The following is a 23,906-nucleotide window of genomic DNA, read 5'->3' as shown; positions in this document are numbered from 1 at the left end:
GAGTTTGGTTTGTTTGTTTTGTTGCTCACTTATTTTAGGTCTGAGATAAACATTATTAAGGGAAAAAAAATCGTTTAAGTCAAATAACAGTGTCGCCTCTCTGTCCTATGTGTATCCAGTGTTTATGTTATGATATCGTCACTAGAGTTTAGAAATCTCAGAGTATGTTATAAAAGTTAGGTTGAATGATGTAACAAACCAGCAAGCAAACAAACGTGGTGTTTGAAATCAGTGTAATGGCTTTACAACAGGTAGAATGAAATTTCTCTTATTGGGGGAACAATTGAAAAAAGAAAAAAAACTCCTAATACTGGTTGTTAGTACAAGTTAAAGTTTTAAGAGTGTGTGTGTTTTTCTTATAGCAAAGCCACATCGAGCTATCTGCTGAGCCTACCGAGGGGAATCGAACCCCTTCTTTTAGCGTTGTAAATCCGTAGACTTACCGCTGTACTAGCGGGGGCCTACCGTTTCAAGAAGTTCGTACATCGTGCTGTGTTTTAAAATATCTAGAACTTTTCTTATGGTATAGAATACAAAACGTTGGGGAATAAAAGTTTTTTTTTATTTTTACGTTAACAAAGGGTCTTCCCAGTTAGGATACTTATACCAAACATCACGTGAGGAAGACGGGATCAACATGGTTCGAGAAGCTGTACGAAAAGGTATAAACTATATTGACACATCCCCCTGGTACGGATTTGGAACAGCTGACGTAGTTCTTGGTAAGGTGAGTCGGTGAAGACCAATAATACATGTCATCATTCCATTTATGAAATGGACAATTCGGTTCTTGATAAGAAATGTTATCATTTATTATCCACGTATATTTCTAAAACAGACCCTATAATAATGTACAATATTATGTTTCTTTTTGTCTCACTATATTTTTAATGATTGTAGTATTCTTAAGTTATAAATCCCTATTCTGACTTCACGAATATTTATAAGAACACTAGACATGGAGTCAAAACAGGTACTCGTACATTAAGAGAATATAACATTTGGATTTTGATTCAACTTCTTTCTGTCCTCCTTTTGGCCATTTCTATCCCCTTCTTTTTTGAATGAATAGTTTCAATTATCTTGTCAAACTTTGCTTTAAACACGATTATTGCTCATTCACTGTGATCGAAGTTTTCGTTTCGTAAATGCATTCTTATAATAAGACTCCAAACGAAGTATTTTAAAGTTTTATCAACGAAAGTTTTTTTTATGGGTTTGTTAATACGAATATTGCAAGTTACAGACACTAATAAAGTTATTACATCACACAGGCGTTAAAAGGAATTCCGAGACAGGCCTACTACTTAGGTACCAAAGTTGGAAGATATAATCCAGAATATCCAAAAATGTTTGATTTTTCTGCTGCAAAAACCATGCAAAGTGTTGAAGAAAGCCTTCAAAAACTAGGAGTAGATTACGTAGATGTTATTCAGGTAAGTTTAAATCAGGTCAAGGGAAAAAGAAAACTTTATGAAAGCAAAGTGGAAGAGTTAAAGAAGGTGGTGTTATATTAATAATAAACAGTGTTAATGAAACAGGTAATTTGATTCTGTTTGTTTTATTTTGAATTTCGCGCAAGGCTACACGAGGGCTATATCCGCTAGCCGTCCCTAATTTAGCAGTGTAAGACTAAAGAGAAGGCAGCTAGTCATCATCACCCACCGCCAACTCGTGGGCCACTATTTTACCAAAGAATAGTGGGATTGGTCGTCACATTATAATGCCCCCCACAAGTGAAAGGGCGAGCATGTTTGGTGCGACGGGGATTCGAACCCGCACCCCTCGGATTACAAGTCGAACGCTTTAACCACCTAGCCATTCCGGGTCTGCAATTTGATTCTATGGTAACTGATCGTTTATCCAATTTGAAAATTTAATTCAGAAGGAATAAATATTGTTTGTTAGTTTGTATGGTATTAAGCACGAAGCTGCATAGTGGGCTGTCTGTGCTGTGTTCGCTGCGTGCATCGAAACGCTTATTTTGTATATTACGTTCCTGAGCTTACTGCTGAACCACGAGGTGGCAGTAATAAGTATATTGACCAATGTTTGATAACGAGAAACTAAATTTTCTTTATTACTAATGAGTCCTTGTGGTTTTAAAAATATAATTTGATATTCCATGTGGAAGAGTGAATGTTTTCGTGAAAAACACCCACCTTTGACAAGTAATACAAGGCAACTCAAACCTTATCAACACTTTTAATCGTTCTATAAATATTGCCTTGAAAGTTAGAGTGAATTGTAATCCCTGGTGGCAAACATTATAACTAAAACCATACTTGTGAGACATCTTACTCCAAGAGAACTTTTTTCCAATAATGGCATTCTTAACTTTGTACTCGTACATATTTATACAGTTTCTCTCGTAGGAGGTACTGGAATTAAAATAAATATTTAAAAACTCACCACCCGATTAGTTAATTAATTAAACCTACCATATATACGCACTATCGCAATATATATATATATATATATATATACATGTTTTTTGCTTAAGGCATTAACTGAATGGTATTTCCATAATCAGCAACTTTACTTAAATATTTTCTCTCACAATTATGTTGTCACTTTAGGGTTGTGAGATAGTCTGTCTGTCCCTATGATTCTTGGCAAGGTCACCCTAGGCGCCGAGGTCGAGGAGGAGGGGCCAGACTATGAACAACACAGAAGACCTTAACGGTGGAAGGAATGTGGAACATTTCAAACGGTTGTGATGGCGAATGAAGATTACAACAGGGAAGAACTGCCAATCTTGTCGGTTGTCCATGCCATTGGAACATTGGTACCGGATTGCCAAAGTTGTGTAGTTAAGATATATCTCCACTCTAAAAGAGGTCACGCTCGGGCTTCTCCTGGGTCGTAAACAACACGTTAAAGCCCTAGAGTAATTCCATCAGAGATGCAGCCTTCAAATCCTTGGAATCAAATGGGAAGACAGGAGAATCGACATCAATGCCATCGAAGAGGCCTATTCCACAGGCACTGAAGTCCAGCTGATAGAAGATCAAATTCCTTGGACCTGTCACTGTCTTCGTATACAGGAACATCGACTTTCTTGTCAGATCCTCCACTCGGAACTTCGTCACGGCACTTGTTCTTGGAGTGGACAAGTACAAAAAAGGTGGAAAGATAATTTGAAATAGAACTCCGAAAAAAAATCCATCAACCTCAACACATTGGAGGAGAATGTGTCTGACCATTCGTTGTCTAATTTATAACGTGTCAGAAGAGGAGAGAAAAAGAAGCCAAATCTTCCAACGTCTTCCTCTGAGTGCTATCTGCCAGAAGTGTTCCATACAATCTCCAGTTGGACTATTCAGTTACTTGAGGACACATTCCCACGAGGAGTCATCGTCTTCGTTCGCAGAGGACTGCTATTGCTGTCAACTAAAGACTATAAGACAGGGAACCCCACTTGCTCCGCAGTAAAGTTAAAGGCTTATAACATTAAAATCCACTATTCGATCCCCGTAGCATTGCGCTTGACGACAAATAATTAAATGATTGCAAAATAATATTTTTTTAAACTTTGTTTTCCCGCTAGGATTCCGTGTACTTGCAAATGACTAAAACGAAATTCCATTCACCTAAGATAAGCGTTAACTCGTTGTGCCGTCGTAACAGATTGTAACACCTAGTAACGTTATGTGCTGTTACTTCCACACTGTTTTAATATGCTATAAATTCCGAGTGGTTAAACAGGATCTCGCGCTCCAGTGCTGACATATTGTTTCATTCTTGTCCAGAAAAAATGTAACTGGACATTTTTCCAGGTTGATTCCTTTGCCTGTAGTTTCACTGGATAATAGAAAATGATAATTGAAACCTCGTTACATATTTCCGCCGCATCATATTCGTTCTGAGCCACGTTACATGATGTATGTATGTTTTTCTTGTAAGAAACATCTTATTCAGAAGACTATGAAAGTAATTGTGATATTCTGCACTAATACGAAAATAGCCAAAATTGTATTATAAAATTATTCTTGAATAGATCGGTACCTGTGGGACATCTCCCAAGCAAAGAAAATCGCTAAAAAGAGCTCCCTTTCTATATGAAGCAACAGTACTTAGGTTAAAAAAAAACGTTGTCTCCCGTAATATAGTTTTAGGTTGATGCAGTGGTTAAAATCTAGGGGCCCCCAAAGCTCAGAAAATAGCTAAAACAAGAGACCAAGGAGAACTGATGTTTTATTGTGATAATTGAATGTCCGTAGTGGACCTACAATCCACAGTATATGATTATACGAAAACTTGTCTTCATCGGGCAAGATTGACATTAGGGCTAACTCCTTCAGTTGGGTGGATCTGGTAGTAAAGGTCTCACGTCTCTGATTGCCATAAAAAACCGGTGACTCTAACGTACAGCGTATGATTAACGAAAAGCTGTATTGGGCACGTGATTTTTCTAAGAATGACCTTGTGGGTTAGGCAATATTCCCACCCCAGGGTTTCTATTTCAACCTCGCCAACTGTAAATTAATTAGTTCCTTGAATTACATTACGTAAGGCCAAACTATTAAATGTGGTATTTAATTTTAAAACCAAGAAACAAATTAATTTCCTTGACGTTTACCGGAAAAAAGCGTGCACGCTTCAGTGTATCTTTTATCTATTAAAAAAATCTTCACCTTGAATTTTAAGACAGCAGTATTACGTTAATCACAATAAAAGTTTTGATTATTTTCCTCAATTACAGTTTTAAACCGTAAGAAAAGTATGGTATACGCTTTCAAAGCAATATATATCAAGCACCCTTAACCCTATCTGAAGAAAAGTAAAATGTATTGAACTGATAAATATTTACTTGAGATAAAGTGGTTACGGAATTATCTTCAGAAGCGACAAATAAAAATGTTTAACAAGGACGCAGAGTGTAAAAAGATTTGAATGAAAAGTGGTTCTCAATTTTTTTACAGATTTTTCCATGACCTCCGGAGTAGTGTTATAACCTCGGACATGTGTGCTAAAAGTTATGAAAACAATCAGCGCTCTCCCATGCTCGTACAGCTGCGATATTTGCTATATATGCACTAAGACAGTGTGAGACTTCTAGGTGGTAAAATGTGACTTAAACTTCTTGTCTTCTGGTTTGAACGAATTAAAAACAGGTTTTATTTTTACCTAGAACAAGAATACAAAACAAATCAAGTGTTAGAAAGGAATCGCCACATGATAATATTGATAGTCTGAATTATGTGTGTGGGGTGTGGTTTTTGAATTTCGCGAAAAGCTCCACGAGAGCTATCTGCGCTATCTGTCCCTGATTTAGCAGTGGAAGACTAGATTGAAGGCAGCTTGTCGTCACCGCAAACTCTTGGGCTACAGTCGAATAGCACACAGTTTGAAAGTTTTACATCGAACCTACGTTGTACTGGTATATCTGTGCCTAACACTGTACATTTGTAAACTGAAAATTCAGAAACGTTTTTTGAGAACCGTTTCCATTTACAGTTACTTCGCAACAATTGTTGAATGTTTGTTGACTTTACAACTGACTGTAATATCTCAAGTTGCTATAGCTCGTGAGACACTGTTGGGATTATGGCCCAAAATACCGTAAACAACAAGAATGTGCAACTCATGAAACGATACACCCTACTCTTTATAAACTTAGAAGTTTATAAATTCCACAAATCTCTAACAGTGGGCTTTTTATTCTTCCCACCAGGTACACGATCTGGAATTTGCTTCTTCTTTGGATATCATATTACACGAAACTCTACCAGCTCTGCAGAAAATAAAAGAATCGGGAAAAGCTAGATTTATTGGAATTACAGGATATCCTCTGGGTGTACTAAGGTGAGATATATAATTTAAAACAAAAAAGATCAATACGTTATTTTAAAAACCACGACTTTAAAAAACACAGGTAACCATTATATGACATATTTCTACATTTGAAATTCAAGTGTTTATTCTCACGACTGTCGTAGATAAAACAAATAATTTCATTGCAATCGAATTAGGAACTATAATTATTACATAGATTTTTTGCTTTGGAGCATTTTCTTTATTTCTTTATAGTTGAGCACAAAGCTGCACAACAAGTGGCTATCTGTGCTATGACCACCACGGGTATGGAAACTCTAATTATACAGTTATGAGCCCAAAGATCTGCCGTTGTACCACTAAAGGGCTCCTCGTTTTAAAAATGTAACGATTTCTTTTCGAACGGGTCGGAAGTAATTTTACTCTAGGGGCGTTATTTTGTCATAAAATGAAAAAACACGTCTGACATTGGAGGCACTCTTTAAAATTTTAAACTCAAAAAATCATCGTCTGTTTTTCTTAATAGCTCAACTATTAGCTTGAGGACTTTTAACGCTAAAATTCAAGGTTGGACACAGAGGATTTTCCAGTTTGCTCTTAACAACAACAAAACACCCCCATTTTACTCGTTCTTGATTTTTCTGTTATTGGATACACATCCACAGATAAAGTTTCAAGGTAAATGTTACTCTCACACCACTAAACGTTTCAGATGTTTATTTTCACACTCTTACTTATACCTTATGTACATCCTTGTGGTCTTACTAACTATTCAAGTCTTTCGCGTGGATTATTGTTAATAACATTATTTCGTCATTCTGCAGCCCTGTAATTACTAGAGGTCAGTTTACTCTCCATTTCCGCCGATATCTGTTGGTGATCACGTTTATGGAAGTCATTTTAATTATCTAGATTTCATTATGAAAGCCATGATTTCTGCATCAATATACCTCATTGTGGTTTAAAACGATACGTATATTTCTTCAATGTGCCTGATTGATCCCCATGTTTAACTTTCAAACCGAGGGTCGTGGGTTCAAATCCCTGTCAAATCAAATATGCTCGCCCTTTCAGACTTGGAGGCATTATAATGTGTCGGTCAATCCTACTATTCGTTTGGGTTGAGAAAATATTTTACATAGAAGGGCGAACAACGTTTCGACCTTTTTCGGTCATCGTCAGGTTCACAAAAAAAAAAAAAAAGTGAACCTGACGATGACCGAAGAATGTCGAAACGTTGTTCGCTCTTCTATGTAAAATATTTTCTCAACCCAAACGAGCCGTTTTTGCATATATATTTCTCTACAAGTGGGTTTTCTCGACATCACTGAATCCTACTATTCGTTGGTAAAATAGTAGCTCAAGTGTTGGCGGTGGGTGGTAATAACTAGCTGCCTTCCCTCTAGTCTTATACTGCTAAATTACGGACAGCTAGCGCAGATAGCCCTCGAATAGCTTTTCGCGAAATTCAAAACAAAAGAAACCAAAACTTTCAAATAATCTCGTTCATAATACATATAGGGCACTAGCATTTCAACAACATCACTTTCAAAGGAAATCGTTGCTAATGGAATTTTTTATGCAATACCAGATCTTACTAGGTCGGCTACATTCACAACACAAAAATTCTTGTTTGAAAGTTTCATTATTTCTGTTATTCATTACGACATATAAATATTTATGTGAATATTGTTGAAGCTGGCGAATCATTCACTATTTTGGATAAAGTAGGGAATGTAAACAGAAATCTGGCAAATTGTTATCGGTTTCATGACAATGAAAGCCGTGAAAAACAAAGATCTCGTAAATTACTATCTCTTTCACGATAAAGTAAGTCTTGATAAACAGAGAGCTGGTAAATCACCATCCGTTTCAGGATAAAGTAAGCTATAATAAACAAAGAGCTGGAGAATACCAATTCGTTTTAAGATAAAGTAAGTCATGATAAACAAAGAGCTAGTGAATCCCTATCCATTTCAAATAAAGTAAGTGTTCATAAACAAAGAGCTGGTGAACCACTATGAGTTTGAAGATTAAGTACGTCCTGATCAACAAAGAGATGATGAATTCCTATCCGTTTCAAGATAAAGTAAATCTTGATAAACAGACAGCTGGTGAATCACTATGTGTTTCAGGATAATGTAAGTCATAATAAAGAAAGACCTGGTGGATCACTATCCGTTTTAGGATAAAGTATGTCATAATATTGTTTGTTTTGGAATTTCGTACAAAGCTACTCGAGGGCTATCTGTGCCAGCCGTCCCTAATTTAGCAGTGTAAGACTAGAGGAAGGCAGCTAGTCATCACCACCCACCGCCAACTCTTGGGCTACTCTTTTACCAACAAATAGTGGGATTGCTGCAACTATATAACGCCCCCACAGCTGGGAGTGCGAGCATGTTTGGCTCGACTGGGATGCAAACCTGCGACCCTCAGATTACAAGTCGCACGCCTTAACACACTTGGCCATGCCGGGCCACAAATGTCGTAATAAACAGAGAGATAGTGAACCCCTATTTGTTTCAAAACAAAGTAAGTGTTGATAAACATAGAGCTAGTGAATCACTATGCCTTTTAGCATAAAGTAAGCCATGATAAACAAAGAGCTGGTGGATCACTATCCGTTTTAGGATAAAGTAAGCCATGATAAACAGAGAGCTAGTGAATCCCTCTCCATTTTAGGATAAATAAGTCTTAATAAACATAAAGCTGGTGAATCACTATGTGTTTCAAAATTACGTAAGTCTTGATATACAGAGAGCTGGTGTATCACTGCATTTCAAGATAAAGTAAATTTTCATAAGCATAGAGTCAGTGAATCACTATGCATTTAAAGATAAAGTAAATCTTGATAAAGTGAGAGCTGGTGGATCACTATCCAATTTTGGATAAAGTAAGTTTGATAAACAGAGAGCTAGTGAATCCCTATCCTCTTCAAGATAAAGTAAGTCTTGATACACGGAGAGCTGGTGAATTACTATCTGTTGCAGAATAAAACAACTTTCAATAAAAAGAAAGCTGGTGACTCACTATGCATTTCAATGTAAAGTAAGCCATGATAAAGAAATAGCTGGGGTATCACTATCCGTTTCAGGACAAAGTAAGTCATGATAAACAGAGTGCTGGTGAATCCCTATCCATTGCAAGATAAAGTAGGTCTTGATAAAAAGAGAGCTGGTGAACTTGTATCCGTATCTGGATAAAGTTATCCTTCATAAACAGAGAGTTGGTGAATCACAATTCGTTTCAGGATAAAATAACCCATAATAAACAAAGAGCTGGTGAATTCCTGTTCGTTTTAGAATAAAGTAAGTCATGATAGACAGAGAGCTGATGAATCCCTGTCTGTTTCAGATAAAGTAAGTATTGATAAGCAAAGAGCTGTTGAATTTCTTCCGTTTTAAGATAAACTTATTCATGATAAACAGAGTTGGTGAATCACTATGCATTTTAAGATAGAGTAAACCATGATAAAGAAAGAGCTGGCGGATCACTATCCGTTTGAAGATAAAGTAAGTTTTGATGAACTGAGAGCTTGTGAATCAGTATGTGTTTCAAGATAAAGTAAGTCTTGTTAAATAGAGAGTCGGTGAATCACTATGCAATTGAAGATAAAGTAAGTCTTGATAATTAGAAAGCTGGTGAATCACTATTCGTTTCAATCTAAAGTAAGCCATGATAAAGAAAGAACTGGTGTATCACTATCCGTTTTACGATGAAGTAAGTCATGATAAACAGAGTGCTGGAAAATCCCTATCCATTTCAAGATCAAGTAAGTCTTGAGAAACTGAGATTTGGTGAATCTCTCTGCGTTTCAAGATAAAGTAGGTTTTCATAAACTGAGAGCTGGTGAATCACTATCCTTTTCACCATAGGTAAGCCATGATAAATTGATAGCTGGTGAATCACTATCCTTTTCACCATAGGTAAGCCATGATAAATTGATAGCTGGTGAATCACTATCCTTTTCACCATAGGTAAGCCATGATAAACTGATAGCTGGTGAATCACTATCCTTTTCACCATAGGTAAGCCATGATAAACTGATAGCTGGTGAATCACTATCCTTTTCACCATAAGTAAGCCATGATAAACTGATAGCTGGTGAATCACTATCCTTTTAACCATAGGTAAGCCATGATAAACTGATAGCTGGTGAATCACTATCCTTTTCACCATAGGTAAGCCATGATAAACTGATAGCTGGTGAATCACTATCTTTTTCACCATAGGTAAGCCATGATAAACTGATAGCTGGTGAATCACTGTCCTTTTCACCATAGGTAAGCCATGATAAACTGATAGCTGGTGAATCACTATCCTTTTCACCATAGGTAAGCCATGATAAACTGATAGCTGGTGAATCATTATCCTTTTCACCATAGGTAAGCCATGATAAACTGATAGCTGGTGAATTACTATCCTTTTCACCATAGGTAAGCCATGATAAACTGATAGCTGGTGAATTACTATCCTTTTCACCATAGGTAAGCCATGATAAACTGATAGCTGGTGAATCACTATCCTTTTCACCATAGGTAAGCCATGATAAATTGATAGCTGGTGAATCACTATCCTTTCACCATAGGTAAGCCATGATAAACTGATAGCTGGTGAATCACTATCCTTTCACCATAGGTAAGCCATGATAAACTGATAGCTGGTGAATCACTATCCTTTCACCATAAGTAAGCCATGATAAACTGATAGCTGGTGAATCACTATCCTTTTCACCATAGGTAAGCCATGATAAACTGATAGCTGGTGAATCACTATCCTTTTCACCATAGGTAAGCCATGATAAACTGATAGCTGGTGAATCACTATCTTTTTCACCATAGGTAAGCCATGATAAACTGATAGCTGGTGAATCACTGTCCTTTTCACCATAGGTAAGCCATGATAAACTGATAGCTGGTGAATCACTATCCTTTTCACCATAGGTAAGCCATGATAAACTGATAGCTGGTGAATCATTATGTGTTTCAAGATAAAGTAGGTCCTGATAAAGAGAGAGCTGGAGAATTCCTGTCAGTCTCAAAATAAAGTAAATCTTGATAAACAGAGAGCTGGTGAATAACTATCCATTTCAAGATAAAATAAGTCATGATAAGCACAGGAAGTGAATCACCATGCGATTCAAGATAAAGTAAGTCTTGATAAACAGAGAGTTGGTGAATGACTATGCATTTCAAGATAAAGTAAGCCATGATAAAGAAAGAGCTCGTGAATCCCTATCCATTTCAAGATAAAGTAAGTCTTGATAAAGAGAGAGCTGGTGAATCACCATCCGTTTTATGATAAAGTAAGTCTTGATAAACAGAGAGTTGGTGAATGACTATGCATTTCAAGATAAAGTAAGCCATGATAAAGAAAGAGCTCGTGAATCCCTATCCATTTCAAGATAAAGTAAGTCTTGATAAAGAGAGAGCTGGTGAATCACCATCCGTTTTATGATAAAGTAAGCCATGATAAAGAAAGAGCTGGTGAATTACTATCTGTTTTAGGATAAAGTAAGTCTTGATAAACAGAGAGCTAGTGAATCCATCTCCGTTTCAAGATAAAGTAACTCTTGATAAACAGAAAGCTAGTGAATCACTGTGCATTTCAATGTAAAGTAAGCCATGATAAACAGAAAGCTAGTGAATCACTGTGCGTTTCAATGTAAAGTAAGCCATGATAAACAGAGAGCTGGTAAATGTTTGTTTGAAGATAAAGTAAGTCATCAGAATCTGAGATTTCGTGAATCTCTCTGCATTTGAATATAAAGTAAGTTTTCATAAACAGAGCTTGTGAATCACTCTGTGTTTCAAGATAAAGTAAGACTTGATAAACAGAGAGCTGGTGAATCACTATGCATTTCAAGATATTGTAAGTCCTGATCAACAGGGAGCTGGTGAATTCCTATCTGTTTTAGGATAAAATAAGTCTTGATAAATAGAAAGCTGATGAACAACTCTACGTTTCAAGATAATGTAAGTCTTGATAAACTGAGAGCTTGTGAATCACTATGTGCTTCAAGATAAAGTACGTCATGATAAACAGAGAGCTGGTGAACCACTATTCGTTTGAAGATAAAGTAAGTTTTGATCAACAGAGAGATTATGAATTCCTCTACGTTTCAAGATAAAGTTAATCTTGATAAACTGAGAATTGGTGAATTCCTATCCATTTCAAGATAAAGTCAGTCTTGATAAAGTGAGAGCTTGTGAATCCTTATCCTTTTCAAGATAAAGTAAGTCTTGATAAACTGGAAGCTAGTGAATCATTATGCGTTTGAAGATGAAGTAAGTCTTGATAAACAGAGAGCAGGTGAATTCCTTCAATTTCAAGATAAACTAAGTCATGATGAACAGAGATCTGGTAAATCTCTATGCATATCAAGATAAAGCAATTCCTGATGAATAGAGAGCTGGTGAATTCCTATCTGTTTCAAGATAAAGTAAGTATTGATAACCAGAGAACTGGTGAATCACTATGCGTTTCAGGATAATGTAAGGCACAATAAACAATGAACTGGTGGATATCCGTTTCAGGATAAAGTAAGCCATAATAAACAGAGAGGTAGTGAATCCCTGTTTATTTCAAGAAAAAAGTAAGTGTTGATAAACATTGAGCTGGTGAATCATTATCCGTTTCAGGATAAGGTAAACCAAGATAAACAAAGAGCTGGTGAATTTCTTTTTTGTTTCAAGATAAAGTAAGTCTTGCAAAACAGGAAGCTGGTGAATCACTATACCTTTCAAATAAAGTAAGCCATGATAAAGAAAGAATTAGTGAATCACTTTCCGTTTTAGGATAATGTAAGTCATGATAAACAGAGTGCTGGTGAATTCCTATCCATTTCAAGATAAACTAAGTCTTGATAAATAGAAAGCTGGTGAACAAATATGCGTGTCAACATAATGTAAGTCTTGATAAACAGAGAGCTGGTGAATCGCTGTGTGTTACAAGATAAAGTAACTCTTGATGAATAGTGAGCTGGTGAATTCCTATACGTTTCAAGATAAAGTAAGTTTTGATAAACAGAGATTTATTTGTTTGTTTTTTTGTTTTTCTTATTTCGCGCATAGCTACTCGAGCACTATCTACGCTAGTCGTTCCTAATTTAGCAGTGAAAGACTAGAGGGAAGGCAGCTAGTCACCACCACCCACCGCCAACTCTTGGGCTACTATTTTACCAACGAATGGTGTAATTAACCGTCATATTGTAACGCCCCAACGGCTAAAAGAGCGAGCTTGTTTGGTTCGATCGGGATTCGAACCCGCAACCCTTAGATTACGAGTCGAACGCCTAAACCCACGTGGCTATGCAGGGCCTTGTAAACAGAGAGCTGATGAATCACTATGTTTTTAAAGATAAAGTAAGTCTTGATAAATTGAGAGCTTGTGAATCACTATACATTTGAAGATAAAGTAAGTCTTGATAAAGTGAGAGCTGGTGAATCACTGTGCTTTTCGAGATAAAGTAAGTCCTAATAAACAGAGATCTGGTGAATTCCTATCCATTTGAAGATAAAGTAAGTCTTGATAAACAGAGAGCTGGTAAATCACCATGCTTTTCAAGATAAAATAAATCACGATAAACAGAGAACTGTTGAAATTCTGTTTGTTTCAAGATAAAGTATGTCTTGATAAACATAGAGCTGGTGAATCACTATGCATTTCAGGATAAAGTAAGCCATTATAAACGAAGAGCTGGTGATCGCTGTCCGTTTTAGGATAAAGTAAGTCATGATAAACAGAGAACTGGTGAAACACTATCCGTTTGAAGATAATGAATGCTTTGATGAACAAAAATTATAAGGTTAGCTTTCATCTAGGTAACGTCTGCTTTTGTGTTACAAAGTACATATGTATAAAATTTTTCCTTCGAGTGTTATATCCAACTTGTTCATTGTTGTGTTCTCCGAGCATTAGGGATTGAGTGATTCCTTGTGGTGGACATAACGCACATAACTCTTTTTGTAGCTTTGTGCTTAGCTATAAACAAAGAGAAACATAGCCTATCTAATCCCTAATTACAGTTTAGCTGCATTTGAAAGCACAATACAATTACTCTCAGGTGATAAAGTGAACTTTATATTATATATATGTATATAGTAGATTAAACTAACAAGTAACTCCAGTAGGATACACAAGTAAGAAACAAAAAATGTACACATGGTAATATTTTCATTTGAAAGTGAAATTGATATAAACATTTTCACTGGTTATAGTGCTCTGAACGGTTACCAAACTATTCTACTCCATGAAGCTCGGACCCTCATGGCCAGGTGGTTATGACACTCAACTAGTAATCCGAGGGTCGGGTGTTCGAATCCTTGTCACACTATACATGCTCGCCCTTTCAGCCGTCGGGGTGTTATAATCAATCCCATTATTCATTGTTGAAAGAGTAGCCCAAGAGTTGGCGGTGGGTGGTGATGACTAGCTCTCTTACCTCTAGTCTTACACTGCTAAATTAGGGATGGCTAGCGCAGATAGCCCTCGAGTAGCTTTGCGTGAAATTAAAAAACAAAACAAACCAAAATACAATGTTTTCTAATAATAATGAACACTCAGTGACACAGCGGTGTATCTGTCTGTTGACTTACAATGCTAGACTCGGCGTTTCGATAACCGTGGTGTGCAAAACGTAGATTCCACGTTGTGTAGCTCTGTGTGCTTAACTTCAAACAAACCAATAATAGTGACTAAAATTGCATTGTTTTCCAATAATAATAACAAAAGTTAACCAAAACATATATTTATTCCAACAATAATGACAAAATTAAAAAAATATTGTTTTCCAACAACAATGAAAAAAAAACAACAAGTTGCGTACAGGTGATTGTTATTTACAAAACAACTTTGTTCTTACGATACATATTTATTTTTGAAAAAATTATAAAGCATAATTTCTGCTTTCATTGCTTTCCGTGTTCATATTTATTACAGAGAAGTGGTAGAACGGAGCACTGTGAAATTAGACTCGGTGTTGTCGTACTGTCGCTGCACACTATTTGATCAGTCTTTACTGGAACACATCCCATTTTTCCAGGTAAGTACGTATAATTACCACTGAATGAGTTACGAGATAAGATAAATAATTAGAAACTCTACATTTCCAAAAGTGTCACTTTACCTTTAAGTTAGTAGATTTATGATGTTAAAAGTTGGGTTTCAATACTTTAGATGGTTATAGAGTTGACTTGTCTTTCTACTTCTTCAGATTTTTTTTTAATTTTATTTTATTCACTTTCTAATATTATAAAATGCTGTATCAACCTCAAACATGTGTACTTGTCTAAGCCTAGTTCGACTCTTCCAAAATCAAACTGGTAATAAGTGCTCGTGATAACGAGAAACCCACTTGAAGTAAAAATGTGTCTCTGGATGGCTGGTATGGGTATTAACACTTTTATTAATAAATCACAGAACAACGTTAACCTTAAGATGATCTAAGAAGGTTAAAACGTTGTTCTCTGCTTTATTTTTGGTGAAAATGTTAATACCCACACCAGCTGTTCTGAGATACATTGGTAATAAGAGTATTCTAGGGTTTTACAGCTGACCACCAAAGTTTCATTATCTTGTCAAATGTTTTGGCCTTAACAACCAGTGAGTTGAGAACTGGAACTCATGACAACCAGTCGAGCTGGTACCTAAGGTGGATAGATCTATGACCTTATAAGGCGAGTGTCAGGTTTAACTATACTGGTTCTCTCAGTATTTCCCATTCTCAGAACACGCTTAAGCTTAAAATAGTTATGTTTCTCCGTGTTTTAATGAACTAAAATATCAGAATTCCTTCAAGATCTCTTACACTCTGTGAGTTAGCACATTACCTCTGGGGGGACCATATCTTTAGGTATTCTCAGACTAGCAACCTATGCAAGTTCATAAAATATTACTGATTATTATTTCGATGTTTCTAATTTTCAGTGGTTTGTAAATTAATTTAAGAATGCGTGTACTTGATTTGTTTATAATGAGCTTGAAGTTATAAATATTGGAAGATCCTAAACTGAACTTAGTTCGTAGGGCCGTATTGTAAGGTCATAAATGAATTTTGCTTCTTAAAGTCGTATTGTTAGGTCATAAACAGAATTTTGTTCTCAGAATCATACTTTACGGTCATAGATTGAACTTCGTTCCCTAGAACTGTATTGTAAGGTCATGACTGAACTTTTCTCCCTAGGACCACACTGTAAGGTCATAAACTGAACTTTGCTCTATACTATAAAGTCACTTTCAAATTTTGACCAACAGTTTTTAAACAATTGTGTTTTTAAATATTCAAAATCTTCCTTAACATTTTCTTCTTATACTTTCGTGACCTTTTGTAGAATCGAGGTCATCAGTCGATACTTAAAATTAAAGAACAAGCAATAGACAATAGTTAGTTAAGAGAAAATTAATTATTGTCTTCAACAACCTTGGAAATACCAAAGTCTCTGATCGAGAAAGAGCCGATGGGCGACAAATATAAACCGTTTTCGAGTTGCCCGAAACTTCGTCGTCTACTGACTTTATCGTCCAGAATGTTCATTGGTTTCAAGCTAGTTGGGAGCCTTTAAGGATCTTATCCCATCATGAAAAGTGAAAACACAGTTTAAATCGTCCTTCAATAATTTTAGAACTTTTGTTTTCTACTTTTCAGAAACATGGCTTAGGAATAATTAATGCTGCAAATTTAGGGATGTCCCTGTTAACAGAAGAAGAAATTCCAAAATGGCATCCAGCCTTACCCGAGATCAGAGCAGCATGTGCAGAGGCTATTCGATATTGTAAGGTAGGTCAGACAGCTTCGATCAATAAGTGTTCTGCTAAGTTATATCTTTCGTTTATGGTTACTTTATTAACACTATTGGATATGCTGTTCAAATAATTTTTATTTGCGTTTATTACTGTTATAATTTGATTATAACGATTGTTGTGCATTGTTGGTGTAATATATGTGTTTGGGAATAACCGAAACCTACTAAACTGCCCGAACCACGTGAAATATTATTGGTGTTACGGCCGAAATCATCGTTAAAAGCGAGAGTACATAGTTGAATAAACAACGCATTATAATCTTTGTAAGTAGCACGTAGAAGACACATCTTTAGTCAGCTATACTGATAGCTTGGTGGATTTTTAGTTTCCCTCTGTGTACATAACTAGCTCGGATTGAAAATTAATATTATTTCGCAACGTTTTTGTTTTTTTTCGAAATCTTAGAGTAATAGTTTATTACTTGAAAAATCTACAACGTTACAAAAAAGTGTCGGAATGTCATAGTCAAATAATATGCTTTATTCAGCTCACCTGGTCCAAAGATTTGGAAAATTAACCTCGAAATCGTAGTAATTATATGTGAGTGGGGTTCAAAATGGACACCGTTAAATTGTAGAAAAATAATTACCAACGAATTATTTGTAATTAAACACGAAGCCACACAATGAGCTATTTTTTTCATTTTTGCTCTGCCTACCATGACATTCCGCTGTGCCACTGGGGAGGGTAATAAAATGTTAATATCTTTATGTAATATTACAAACAGTTTGAAATAGTGCACAATAACCAAAACTGCAAAAAAGTAAAAATATAATAACTGTTTCTTGGCTTACTTATTCGATTAAAGTAATAAACTTTTTAAGCATTAATTATTTTATTATTGTAAAACAAAAGTATCTTGCAACATGTTATACTCGAGTCATCAGACGATGCAATTAAAACATGCAACATAATATATTTGTTCTGAAATCATCATCATCATACTGTGATGGAACTCTTGCTTATATGATACTGGAAAACATTTTTATTGTGCAATGTGCAACTCTCAACTTCGCGAAATTTTTATTCTGTGCGCATGTAGATTTGCAAAAGGTGTCACGATTTTGCTGTTTCATCTCCGTTTGCCGTCACGGAGAACTTTATTTTGCTTCTTTTCTGAGTGTAGATCTAACGTCATGAATACCTCACACGCGGATCTAATGTACGAGCGCCTCGTGTAATCGGCTAGTAATAAATAATTATGCTTTAAAACAGTGGTTCTCAAAGTGTGGTCAGCAGCCCACTGGAGGCTTACGAGGGACCTGCAGGTGATGTATCAGCTGGTCACATCAAAAGGAGTTCCATTCTTTTTATTAATTTTGAGGAATTTTTTGTGTGAATGTATGTATGCGTGGTTGTAAGCGGAAGCAGCTGGGATAAGACTAGTGGGTGGTTTGATTCGAGGATAAAGAAATTTGATAACCACTGGTTTAAAAGGTGTATCACTTTTATCGATAAAGATAAAAGCGGTTGCCCACATAAATCTACACGAAGAAATACATTTTCTTTTTTGACAGAAGGAATCTTCGTTAAAGTAGAGGTATTTTAGAATTGTAAGAATCAACAATGTATTGTGTGTAAGTACTAGTGATTACGAATATTGTTGTGAACTGAAATTTCGAGGACCTCGCCTAACGATTGTAAAAAGTAGCTTTTGCAACACATGGAGAGACACTTTAATATTGTTGGTTTGCTACAGTTGATATACTATAAACCTTGGAAGATATAACTGTGATGAACACTTATTAAGCGGGAAACTACAGATACTTGACCAGCAACGTTTATAAGTTTCGAACATTACAAGTCGTTTAACTTCAGCAGAGAAAAACTCATGTGCGATCAGTGTGTGTGTATGTGTTTTCCTTATAGCAAAGCCACATCGGGCTGAGTCTACCGAGGGGAATTGAACCCCTTCTTTTAGCGTTGTAAATCCGTAGACTTACCGCTGTACCAACGGGGAACGTGCGATTAGTGAAAAGCTAGTTTAGTTAAGTGAAGTGTACCAATATCAACTCGAAATTAATTAATTCGCTCCTCATGAACCGCCAATAAAACAATTCCGGATCTGATAGAAGACTCGGTATTGTTTGTAAGTATTTGTATTAACCATTATTATAAATTGTATTATTGTTTGTATATTGAAATATACTTATATTAAGAAAGAAAGGTGCATGACAACATAATAAATTTGATATATATACATCGATATTTAAGTAACTTCTAAATCCAAATTACAATTTAATCAGTTTTAGGCAATTTAAAAATGTTGAAACGTAACCTACTAAATTGGAGGCTCGTCTGGGATAAATTATAATACGTAACAAACTTAATGGAAGACACCGTGAATCAGTTTGAAGTTATAAACTTATTTTTAAGTGAAAGATCTGTCAGCTTAGCTTTCAGTCCTTTTACCGTAAATTAAAGTTTTTATTGTATAGAATGTTTACAGTAACGAGTGGGTAAAATAAAAAATTAGCGAAGCTTTCCACAGTTTAATAAAATAATTTTAGATATTTGACAAGAACAGAGGAACAGATACAACATAGTTAATGAAGAATGTTTTGTTTCCTTTTAGTGACTGGTGCTTGAGCATTTCTTGCCTGTAAAACAACAAAACAAAAACAAATTACACCAAGAATAAATCGAGAAGCTTTTACAAGTCCTAAGAGAAAACACGTCCTTTAAAACCACGGGCGCAAGTCTCAGACAAGTATTGTTCATTTAAGCATCATGGGATGTGTCTTAAAATTATCAGTTTTAAACCTTCTGTTACGGTACAGAGGAAAACTACTTAGTTCAATCACGTTATTACGTTACTTGCCCCTGTGGTGTTAGGTCTTTGTTTCTGCATGTATATTAATTAATTGCTATATTGATATTTACAGTATTTCTATTAAAACATGGTTTAAGTTTTAATTTCGGGTACTTTTCTACATATGTGCTATGCCAGTACTTGAATTATCAGATTCCATTATTTTTCAGTGTTTGTTTTGAATTTCGCTCAAAGCTACTCGAGGGCTATCTGCGCTAGCCGTCCCTAATTTAGCAGTGTAAGACTAGAGAGAAGGCAGCTAGTCATCATCACCCACCGCCAACTCTTGGGCTACTCTTAACGGATAGTGGGATTGATCATAACTTTATAACGCCCCCACGGCTAAAAGGGCGAGCATGTTTGGCGCGACGGGGATGCGAACCCGCGACTCTCGGATTACGAGTCACAAGCCTTAATCCACCTGGCCATTTTTTTCAGTGAATCTGACTAAATATATATTTAAATACCAATCTAAATTAGCACAAAAGTCGTAAATCATTTATTCCATCAAGTTTTTTGAAGCAAATTCGAATAAGAATAATAATAAAAAAGCCTCGAAGGTAAGTTTATTATAAATTTATTGCAGTCTCGTTGGTACGTTCAAAGTCTTTTTGTAGAAAGTTCGGACCAAGAACCTAATCTGCCACTGATTTACTCATTTTTTTGAAGGACCAAGGAGTTGACATTTCCAAGCTGGCGATCTGTTTTTCTCTTAACCATTTGGGTATAGACACTCACCTTACAGGAATGGCTGAGTAAGATTTATTTTATACAACAGAATTTAAGTTACTTTGTCAGACAGGTTTCAATATTGTTTTTGCGGGTGTCTTTTAGTTTAAATATTTCTGTCCTTATAATTTTTATCATGAACAGATCACTTGAAGCTTATCTGTTATACTCTCTCAGGGCTTACACTTGTTTTTTTGTATTCGTTACTGAGGAAGATAATGTAAGATCTAGCGGAAGTCAGAAATGTAACTTCTTTTTTCTGTTGTGTTGTTTTTTAAGAAGGGCATGACATTTTGGCTATTTGACGAACTTTAATGTAAAAAACATCTATTTTTTAACACTACAGTTAATTTAAGTAAGAGTGAAAAGAAGTATATATACTATTCAAATTATTTTTATTTGGGTTTATTACTGTTGTACTTTGATTATAACGATTGTTTTGCATTGTTGGTGTAACATGTGTTTGGGTATAACCTAATCCTTCTAAGCTTCCTGAACCGCGTAAAATATTATTGGTGTTACGGCCGAAAACATCGTTATATATCTAACAAAACCGAAACACTTTATTAATTGGAGATGTATGAACATGTAAAAATAAATACAGATATTCTATTATGTTATATACTGATCACCTCTTGAATATTTATTTTCTAACAATACCATAAAATATCTTAATTCGTATGGAACAATCATGTGAGTAACAAAGCTATCAATTGAATGGGCTGGGTATGGTCTGATGGTTAGCTCACCGAAATGTGAATCAAAGGGTAAACGGTTCAATTTCCTCTAGAGTAAAATTGTGCTCTGTACTTAAAATGTTAGGTGCGTTATAAGAGTGATGGTTAAATCCCTCTGTTCGGTTACAGTAGCCTAACAGTTGGCGGTGGGTGCTGTTCACTATCTCCCTTCCCTCTTTATAGCTTTATACAAATTTCCGAACGGTTCTAATTGTTTATGTTTAGCGCGTAAGAAAAAGCAAAACAAACGTAACTCTTTGCCCTTCTATCTTTTGATAAATTATTGTTAAATTTCGTATTGTTATTTAATATGTATAACGTGTGTTTCTTGATGTAAATCTCACAGGTCCGCACATTTGGAGAAGAACTTGAAGACGTTATTTGACGGACTGGATGCCAAAGAAGAAACAGTTCTGGAGGAAATTCAGAAAAGGTTGGAGACGTTTTGTGGTCATAATTATAAAACTTCCCAGCATCTTATTTAAATATGAGTTTACTTGTAGTCTCTGTAGAAAAACTTGCTCTATGAATGAAATATACTTTAGTCTGGATAAGTTGCTGTCATGTACAAAGCTGCACAATGGACTATTTCGGCTCTATTTGCCACAGTTATCGATATACAACTTTTAGAGTAAATATATAAAGATAGAATATCCCCCCCAAAAAGTGTTTATCAGTAAATATGAAGGCTTCTTTCACAACAAACCAGGCTTCAATACCTGTGGTGGGAACAGCACGTGTAGTGCATTGTGAAAATACTTTTTAGATAAGCCCACAGTTTCTATATACACTATGAAACAATTTCAAGCTCTGCCTATTGGCTCAGCGGCAGGTACACTGAAAATCAGATTTCGATACTCGTGGTAGGCACAGCACATATAGCTTATTGTGTATTTTTGTGCTTAACAACAAGGAAAGAAATGATATAAACACCCTCGCACTATTTTACACGCACAACATTTAAACAAAGCACATTTCTCGTTACTTTTTTTTCTTTATTTTTAGATTTTTCCGACCTCTGGTGGTTCGACATTGGGAAGAAGTTGGAGTGAAGAAGTACTGGCAGAAATTGGCAGTTAAAAAATAGCACTTGTTGTCAATATAATGTGGTTTTAAAATCCCTGTATAACTGTGTTTTAAGTAACTCAGTATAAATACGAGGCCTGACGTTCACGTTTTCTGTCAGTATATTGTTATTACGTAAAATAAACACTGAATATTTTTACTAAATGTCGTGACCGAGAATAATACATTAAATAGCTTTTTCCTTCATGGACATAAGAGTGGACGGTTCGTCACGAGCAATATTTATATCCTATCACAGATTTTTCTAAACTTTGTAATCAGTGCAGATATAAATATATAATATACAAAACTGGTTTAACGACAGGTTAAATACGAAAATATCAGACAAACATACAAGTTAAATAGATGCAAAATGAATAGACTGCGTTAAAAATAGGGCATAGTTTTAAAAACTTTATGCTTTTAAGAATATCACCGAAACATGTATAACTTTGGTTACTTTGGTTTGTGTTTGATTTACAGCAAAGCCACATTGGAATCGAACCTCGGATCTTAGGGTTATAAATACGCAGACTTACCGAGATACCGTCTCTTTAGAAGACTGTGTCTTGTCTGGAAGGGTGTGTGTGTTTGTTTTCTTATAGCAAAGCCACATCGGGTTATCACCTGGGTCCACCGAGGGGAATCGAACCCCTGATCTTAGCATTGCAAATTCGCAGACTTATCGCTGTACCAGCGGGGGGCCCTGTCTGTAAGAAAGCTTATGATCTATAACTATTTAACATTCGTTTTAATAAAAAATGCTCTGATATGGGCATACGAACAAGGGACCATCTAGTCCCTTTACACAGACCCTTGAGAAAAAAGTAAAAATTTAAAGCCACCCTTTGTTCTTCGGAATCTCTTTTTTAAACTCTTGGTCCGGCATGGTTAGGTGGTGAGGGCACTCGACTCGCGAGTTCGAATCCTTGTCACGGCAAACGTCCTAGCCCTTTCAGTCGTGGGGACGTTATAATTATGACGGTCAGCGCAGATTGCCCTCGTGCGCAAAATCCAAAACAAACAAACACAGCTACCTTCAGGATAAAGAACCCACGGAACTTCAACCCATTCTCTCCCCAAATAATCTATAAGATCACCTCTCACCCTTCTTTATTTCAAGACCTTGAGGCAACCTCAATCTTAGAATCGTCGTAATACGCCTTCTCCAAACCTTCTCCGATAAGTCAAAACATTTTCTTCGATAAGCGTACCAAAATCGTACACAGTATTTCAAGCCAAGCCGAAGTGGTGGTTTGTATACAAAAATGCAAATTCTGGGTCTCAGTTTCATATCTAGACCAACATAGAATTACTGATATGCATTACGACCCACTTGAGTTCTGATGTTCACGAACCGTGTTTAAATAAAACTACAGTCGAGCAGCAGAGCGATCTCTGCATTCATTCTTTATGATATCTGTCTCTGGCACCTAAGTGTAGAACAAACACGACACTCTCGTGTTCGATTTTCTGCTGGTTGTTCCCATGATATGATACACTATCAACAGTGTAGCTGAGCCAATCAGCGTAGAAGCAATTCTTACAATAGTTTCGAACACTGCTGTTCTGTTAAAGTTTATGTTATTTTAAAATCTAAGATTTATTCACACTGTCTAGAACAGGGAGGTCGAACACCTTAACCTGTATCTTTTTGTTTTAAAATGCATATTAATATTGATTGAAAATCTAAATAAGAATTACTTAAAATGTACAATTTTGAGTGGTATAAAGAAATGTCCAGGACTTACTTATGCAGTTCACTACATAAGGACTACATTGCAAGGTGATCGCCAGGGGAACAACACATAAAGGATCGAGTCTTAAATCTAGTTGGATATATGTCCCCCAGTGGTATGTCTGCAGACTTACAACGCTAGAATGCGGGTTTCCATACCCGTGGTGGGCAGAGCACAGACAGTCCATTGTGTAGGTTAATACTTGATAACAAACAAACAGCAGCTGGATACCCAGGTAATCTT

General features: G+C 35.9%; 1 protein-coding gene and 1 pseudogene across 3 annotated transcripts in view; one reads left to right on the top strand and one right to left on the bottom strand.

The window, feature by feature from the left end:
• The window catches only part of LOC143233623 (5-hydroxytryptamine receptor pseudogene), a 153,118-nt pseudogene that overhangs the window by 39,214 nt on the left and 89,998 nt on the right, over nt 1-23,906 (bottom strand). The gene's annotated exons all lie outside the window — the stretch shown is intronic.
• LOC143233622 (uncharacterized) lies at nt 561-22,089 on the top strand. 2 transcript variants are annotated; one of them, XM_076470027.1, is made up of 8 exons: nt 563-727; nt 1,275-1,436; nt 5,678-5,808; nt 14,719-14,821; nt 16,424-16,555; nt 20,063-20,148; nt 21,206-21,292; nt 21,865-22,089. In XM_076470027.1, the coding sequence occupies exons 1-8, from the start codon at nt 638-640 to the stop codon at nt 21,944-21,946; spliced, it is 873 nt and encodes a 290-aa protein (XP_076326142.1). In that variant the 5' UTR covers nt 563-637; the 3' UTR covers nt 21,947-22,089. The 2 variants fall into 2 exon arrangements, with proteins under 2 accessions (XP_076326143.1, XP_076326142.1); XM_076470028.1 differs by lacking the exon at nt 1,275-1,436 and having other exon boundaries at nt 561-727.

Source organism: Tachypleus tridentatus, chromosome 12, assembly GCF_004210375.1.
Source record: "Tachypleus tridentatus isolate NWPU-2018 chromosome 12, ASM421037v1, whole genome shotgun sequence".
Taxonomy (NCBI): domain Eukaryota; kingdom Metazoa; phylum Arthropoda; class Merostomata; order Xiphosura; family Limulidae; genus Tachypleus; species Tachypleus tridentatus.
Note: the sequence above shows the minus strand (reverse complement) of the source record. Positions and strands in the feature narration are given on the sequence as shown.

Bases quoted from the DNA above. Each gene is read 5' to 3' on its own strand.
- LOC143233622 (XM_076470027.1), top strand. From the start codon at position 638: ATGGTTCGAGAAGCTGTACGAAAAGGTATAAACTATATTGACACATCC. The intron at 16,556-20,062 runs GTAGGTCAGACA...ATTTTTTTGAAG, and splicing joins AGGCTATTCGATATTGTAAG to GACCAAGGAGTTGACATTTC. The intron at 20,149-21,205 runs GTAAGATTTATT...TAAATCTCACAG, and splicing joins CACCTTACAGGAATGGCTGA to GTCCGCACATTTGGAGAAGA.